At 45.3% G+C, this 6,632-nt stretch overlaps 1 protein-coding gene across 1 annotated transcript in view; it reads left to right on the top strand.

Moving 5' to 3' along the window:
- Positions 1-6,632, top strand: part of LOC306928341 (uncharacterized protein) — a 6,675-nt gene continuing 43 nt past the window's right edge. The window contains exons 1-5 of the mRNA XM_079508374.1: positions 1-395; positions 988-1,218; positions 1,748-1,858; positions 2,950-3,160; positions 3,386-6,632. The exon at positions 3,386-6,632 is cut by the window's right edge and continues 43 nt beyond it. Of these exons, the coding sequence (XP_079364500.1) occupies positions 156-395; positions 988-1,218; positions 1,748-1,858; positions 2,950-3,160; positions 3,386-5,352 (2,760 nt within the window). The 5' untranslated portion in view covers positions 1-155 and the 3' untranslated portion in view covers positions 5,353-6,632. The remainder of the gene's footprint in view (positions 396-987; positions 1,219-1,747; positions 1,859-2,949; positions 3,161-3,385) is intronic.

The following is a 6,632-nucleotide window of genomic DNA, read 5'->3' as shown; positions in this document are numbered from 1 at the left end:
GAGAGAGAGAGAGAGAGAGAGAGAGAGAGAGAGAGAATAAAGTTAGAAAAATATATAAATGAGAGTCAAGTAGGTAAGAAAGAGAAACAGGGGAAAAGGAGACACTGAGTCAAGAACAGAGAAGAGAACAAGAAAGAGAGATCGAGTGGTGGATCATGACCAGTAAGGTAGGGACAGTAGGAGGAGGAGGAGGAGGAAAGAGAAAAGAGGGAAGTTTCCTCAGCGCTCACCGCTGCCCTGAGGTGGACCGGCTGTTACAGAACCTCACAGAGACCAAACCATGCCACACTGCCACAGACAACATGCAGGGAGAAGCAGAGGACACGCAAGGAGATCATCTCAACATCACTGTGAAGGAGTGGGACGTCCAGAGCAACAGCAACCGCAAAGCCCAGGTCAGAGAACAGAATTAGGAAAGATATTTCTTTGCCAAGTTAGCTTGTGCATGTGCGATGAATCTCATTTCAGTGTTTCTTCTCTCTCTCTCTCTCTCTCACACGCACGCACGCACACACACGCACACACACGCATGCCCCCACAGATTGATTATTTCCTCTTACATTATGTACCTACTACAGTATACATATAAAAACATAATTATACCATGTGGGATTAAATATCTTTTCTATATGGCCTATGTACCACACAGCAAAATCACAAGTGTTAACTTAACACTGATGTTGCTTTCACACGGCCAGATGCAAAGACCCAGTCTATCATTCATTGTCAATGGAAGCCAGCAACGTGAAGCTACGAAGCAAATCCGACGCTTGAAGCTGCTGCAAAAGCTACAACAGCTACAAATACACTGTGTAGCTTTGCATCTTTTACATCTGCCCGTGTGAATGCACCATTACGTGTGAATGCACCATTACGGGGGGCTTTGGGTAAATTGCTTCATCCCATTTCCTGAGTCAATAGTTTTACACTGAGGACTTGATTGCGTATGTAGCCCAAACCTGTGTCTGTGACTCTGCGTTCCAACAGAGCTCAGCAGAGGCCGACTACATGGAGGTGTACTCCGGCCGTCGCTCCTCCTCTCGCCCCTCAGCGGAAGATCAGGAAGAGGAAATGACAGATGGGGGCAGCGACATCAGCGACTGGTCAGAGGAGGATCTCTCCCTCCACTTCTCTCCCTCTGTCATCCTCTCATCTGACGAAGAGGGTTCAGACGTGGGCCGCGGCTTTGAATGTGTGGATGTGGCCATGGAGAAAGAGGTAATTCATTTTGTTATTATAATAATATTATAATAATATTATAATAACGAAGAAGTGCAATTAGAAGTGCTTTGCACAAAACATTAAGCATTAAGGCCACAGAGTGCACAATAAATACGTTTGAATAGAAAAGAAGTACAATTAAATAGTAAAATAAAATGACAGTGCAGAACAAATGATAAAAATGTATTTGCACAGTCCCAGTTATGGCGGGCATGTGCGCGGGTACATACATTCTTCTATCACACAACATTATATTTTACTGCTTTCCTTTTTTCTTTTATTTTTTTTAATGTTTTTTTTTGTGGCTTTTGCCTTTATTTTATATTTTTTATGGAGGGACAGACAGTAGGCTGACAGGAAATGGGGAGAGAGATGGGGGGGTGACATGCAGTAAAGGCCGTCGGGATCGGGAGTCGAACCCGCGGCACACTGCCAGACTGGATTACCAGCCAAGGTGCCTGGACCGCTGAGCCACGGCCCAGGCTACTGCTTTCCTTTTAAGTGGATTTTGTTCTCCGTTTCCCAGGCAAATGGTCAGGAGAAACCGGGTCAGAGGATGGTTCCTAAACGTCAGATTCAGCTGAGGAGGAGGGACTCCGAGGAAAACCTCAACCCAGCCAGCGAGGAGAAATCTGTGGTACTACCTACCTCTTATCTTCTGGTGTTCCACTCTTTCCTTTTCTCTGTCCCCTTCGCCCATTTACTGGTGGCTCACTTTCACACCTTCTTTCTCATAATGCATCTACCAACTGCCTATACTCACTCTGGGAAAGACCTAAGGGGGACATGGCAACCAATGAGAGCAAAATATAGTCAATAGTTAATTCTGGAGGCCAGACTATCGAGGCAGAGGAGGGAGAAAAGGACGGAGCCAGTGGGACAGGTATGAGGACTGAGGATCTAAGGGGGAGATGTCAAACAATAAGTGCAAAATATGCTCAATAGTTGATTCTGTACTATAAGTAGTGCTTAGTGCAGTACCTTTTACCAGAGTGAGTACTTAGTTCTCCAGTATTGTGACATCAGACATCTCCATATTTGGCCTAAAGCCGAGGACACGTCACACAGACAGATACGCACACAGACAAACAGAGATTTGTGGAATACCGTATACCGTATCGACATCTTTCTAAAATAATGGCCTCTGTAATTGTAAAGTTTTTCATTAAACAGAAACAACTGAACCAATAACATTATATTTATTAATCATTTCACCCAAACATTTTATACCCATGTATGACTGTTGACATATAAGTAACGCTGTCAGTTATGTAACATCAGAGGATTACTTACTGTAGGCCAATTTTTCCTTTTTTTGAGTGGTGTAAACCACTCCTACAACTGGCTTTTTTTTGAGTGGTGTAAACCACTCCTACAACTGGCTTTTTTGTGCAGAAAAAATGAGCATGGTTGCTATGTTCACCCTGTTCACCCGGGTGGCTTTGCTAGTCTGTGCAGAAAAAATGAGCATGGTTGCTATGTTCACCCTGGTGTGATTTCATTACGTCAGACATGATTTCATTACGTCAGACAGGCTATATTACACCACTCAGTTCACACGGGTGTGATTTTTTTTTAACTTAGGCCATTATTTTAGCAACAGTATAGTCTATCTTTTAAATAACATAATACAATCTAATGTTCTATTGTAGCAGTAAGAGGCTTTGTCAAAATCTTTGATTTTGGGCTGTTTTGATTTTGGTTGAGCAGGTCACATTTATGTTCCAGGTCAAAGACAAGGAGGAAGCCTGTGAAAGGGGAGGAGCTCAGGGAGAGAAGTCAGCCAATAAGCTGGGCTCCCCTCAGCCACATCATCGTCCTGAGGGGTTGTTACGGCAACACAGCATGCCAGCCTCCTTCCACCAGCGCTCGGTGGCCAACCCTGAGGACAGCCACAACAACAGGGTCTACAAGGGCATAATAGCAGGGGCCACTCAAGGTGATTAAAGGATCATTTTGTCCTGGGAATGTTTTTCGGAGCATGCCTGCTCTTTCTCAGGATTGCTCGGGCTTCACATTCATACAATCACATTTGCACCTACAGTAGTAATAGTAACATTTAATGTTAATGTCTCACATCAAATGGTCCCACTTGCCACTTGAATGTTAGCATTTGAAAGAACCATTAACAGCTGCTTGATCTAACCCTGTCTCCTGCTCCTAGGGTTGCCCGGGATTGTCCGCAGTAAAAGTAACCCACGGCAACGTCTCCAAAAGTCCCTTTCATTGGACGAGACCAAAACCAAGATGGCCTCCTGTATCATCAAGAGTGTCCTGTCCAAAAAGATGCAGGTGGAGCAGAGTACCGTCGTCGCTTCATCAGATAGTCACAGCTGCAACAAACACACTAACTCAGTCAACACCTGCTGTAGCAACAATGTGAAAAACTCAACTGAGCCAAGTACCAACAACACCAAAAACTACCTGCAGTTAGCTTCTCAGTCCAACTCCACTGATGTGACCACTCAGCCCCTACAGGTCCAAACGAAACCTGTTGTTAGACAGAGCTCAGGGCCTCTGCCCCCCTGCAGGCCGCCTGAGGCCAATAGCCACACACAGCCTGGAGACCAGGAAAGGGAGGGGGAAGCTGGAGGAGAGGAACTCAGGTTTCCCAGCTGCCCCGGGGGTAAAGCAACCAGCGGCAGTGTATTTAAAGCCAAGGCTCCGGTTCACGTGGTGAGGGACATGCGGAGTTTGGTCAAAAACACCTACAACCTGTCCTTCAGAAACAACAACAACAAGGCTGCCTCATCAGCTATGACGACAGACAACGGCATTGGTCAGAATCACAGTCCATCGGTTATGTACAAGGTGATTGGCCAAGAAGACAGTCCACCTCCGAGCTACCAGCAGGCTGTAGGGGTTAAAGGTCATGATGAAACCATAACAAATAGGAAGGGATCTCAAACAGGTCCTCAGCCATCACTTTCCGTTCCTGCTTCGAGAGGATATGTTGCCAGGGTAACTGCAGCTCTCGGCCAATCACTGGAGAGAAGAGAGTGTGAAAGATTCAGTCATCCAATCCCAGAACAAAGAAAAGCCAGCCAGCCAGCCATGGCTCAGACTGAACAAGAACCCTCTAATCAGACATGGCCTAAAACCTTGTCAAACATGCTGAGCAAGACATCTACCATTGACCAGTCTACAGAGCCCATCCGTTCAGATTCTGGTCCAAAGCAAAAACCTCCCCAAGCAGTGACCCCAAACTCCCGTCATACGGTTCCCAGCTTTATCTCCTCTACACTGGACTCACAGCGACCTCTCCCACCCAGCTCCAGTCCCTTTCAGCCCCAGCAGACCATCTTGCCTCCTACACCCCAGGGACAAAACCATATCCTGGGCTATCCAGGTCAACCTATGCTGCCCTCTTATTTCTACACCCCAAACCCCTTGGCTGGCTATACAGCTGCTCTGCAAGCTCACCTGGGGAGTTACATCCAGGGCCCTGTGAGCTATATCCAGGCTCCTCCTCCCCCCCAGGTCCAGCTCTCACAAACCCTGGTCCAGGCCCAGCCCAGTTCTACCATTCACACGCTGAAGAGGACCCAGTCAGAGGATAAGCAGGAAAGAACAACACCAGGTGTATCTTCCTACCACCCAGATGGCTACAAAGGTCTCATTAAATACTCTCCTCCTCACAAGATAGCAAGTCAAGAAAACAAGACCAGCAAAGTCCCCCCTGAAACACAACAGCAACCACAGCAGCAGCAACAGCAGCAGATCATGTGCAACGTACAGGGTTTCCTTCCCACAAATGCAGGAGGTGAATTCCAACAGGGTAGGACACAGTTTGTGTACCCTGGCATGGCTCCCTCTCCCGCTGCCCCTGGAGGCCTCTACAGCGGCCATGCAACCCGTCATGTGCTGCTGGACCCCGAGAGTGGCCAATGCTTCTACATGGACATGCCTCCCCAGCCACAGAGGAAGATGTTGTTTGATCCAGAGACTGGCCATTATGTTGAAGTTTTCCTCCCGTCTTCAAACCCAGCCCCTACCACTACAGTCCTGCCCGTAGGCTGCAGGGCAGTACCCTACCATCCATCCTTGGCCATGTCTGCACTGTATGCCCCTCAATACTTACCGTTCACTCTGCAGACACCCACACTAAATCTCACACACACAGCACCATGAGAACGTGCCCACTGCACTCGAATCAACCAATGAGTTTTGAGCTAAAAAGTGGGTCTAGATATGGTCTGACAGATTTGCGGATACAATACTTATTCGAGGAGTTCTGACTTGTTTAATATATTGATCTTGTTCAATGTACTGGATGGATCCCAGTTCCAAACAGGAAAACACTTCCCTAAAAATGCACACAGAGGAGAACACCACTTTCACCCAAGGCAACCTGAGTAAAAGTTGCAAGGTATTATCAAACTATAAACAGCCTGCTTACAATAATTTACTATTGTGGTTTGATAGAATGCCGAAATAAATAATCAGGTCTATGAGCCGACGGAGCCCCACAGCCAGGGCTCATCTGATGGAGGGACAGAGTCGACAACATAGAATGTTTATGCCGATCCCTTCTAGACTAGTTGACGTTTGTGCTAGTGTTGTCTTTCTTTGCACAAAACCTACTGTGTCCACCTCTCTGCCTCACCTCGCACAGTGGCCTAATTTAATGAGTGATATTCTTGTGTTTTTTTTGTTTTCATAGCTTCTTTTTTTTTACACTGACAATTTTATATTAAACATGACTTCGATGTCTGATAGCAAACATGGTGTACTTACTGTGATAGTCTCACAATTGTATTACAAAAGGCTGATTAAAAGAACAGAGTTTGTTTTAGTCTTTAGTGCAATGTGATACCGACAGGCTGTTTATGCACATGCTATAAGGAAGTACTAACCTTCTCCGTAGCGGGTTGCAAATACCAACAGAACTGGAAGATGACCAAATTTAGATTACATCCTTTTCAATAACTTCATTACATGTAATCTATGGCTTTGCAGCCCTGTTAGCTGTCAGTCATCTGATTTGTTTTAACTTTACACAATTATAAAAATTACACAATATATTTTGTTTTAATATAGTTTGTACTGAGATTACTGTAATCCAGTTGCATGTAATTGGATTCTTCTCGATGAGGAGTGTCATACACATACAGTACATGTACGTGTCGTGGCGATCACTTCTGATGCTCAGTGGGTGGTGGATGATTCATAGCACTTGGAAGTTGTATAATGAATATATTATATACATGAGACACCACACAACAACCTCATTGTTACAGTACATTTCATTGGCACTTGTAATGTAAACAGCCATACTTGTTTTCTATTCAACTATATACATTTGCTTGCTTTTTAGTGTCACAACAGCAATGCCTCAGTTTAAGATTTTGTTCAAATAATGTACATTTTGAAAAGCACTAGTAGACTATAAATTATTGCATTTTTACACA

The sequence above is a fragment of the Electrona antarctica genome (assembly GCF_951216825.1).
Source record: "Electrona antarctica genome assembly, chromosome: 8".
Taxonomy (NCBI): Eukaryota; Metazoa; Chordata; class Actinopteri; order Myctophiformes; family Myctophidae; genus Electrona; species Electrona antarctica.
The sequence above is the reverse complement of the archived record's forward strand: the minus strand, read 5'-3'. Positions and strand labels throughout refer to the sequence as shown.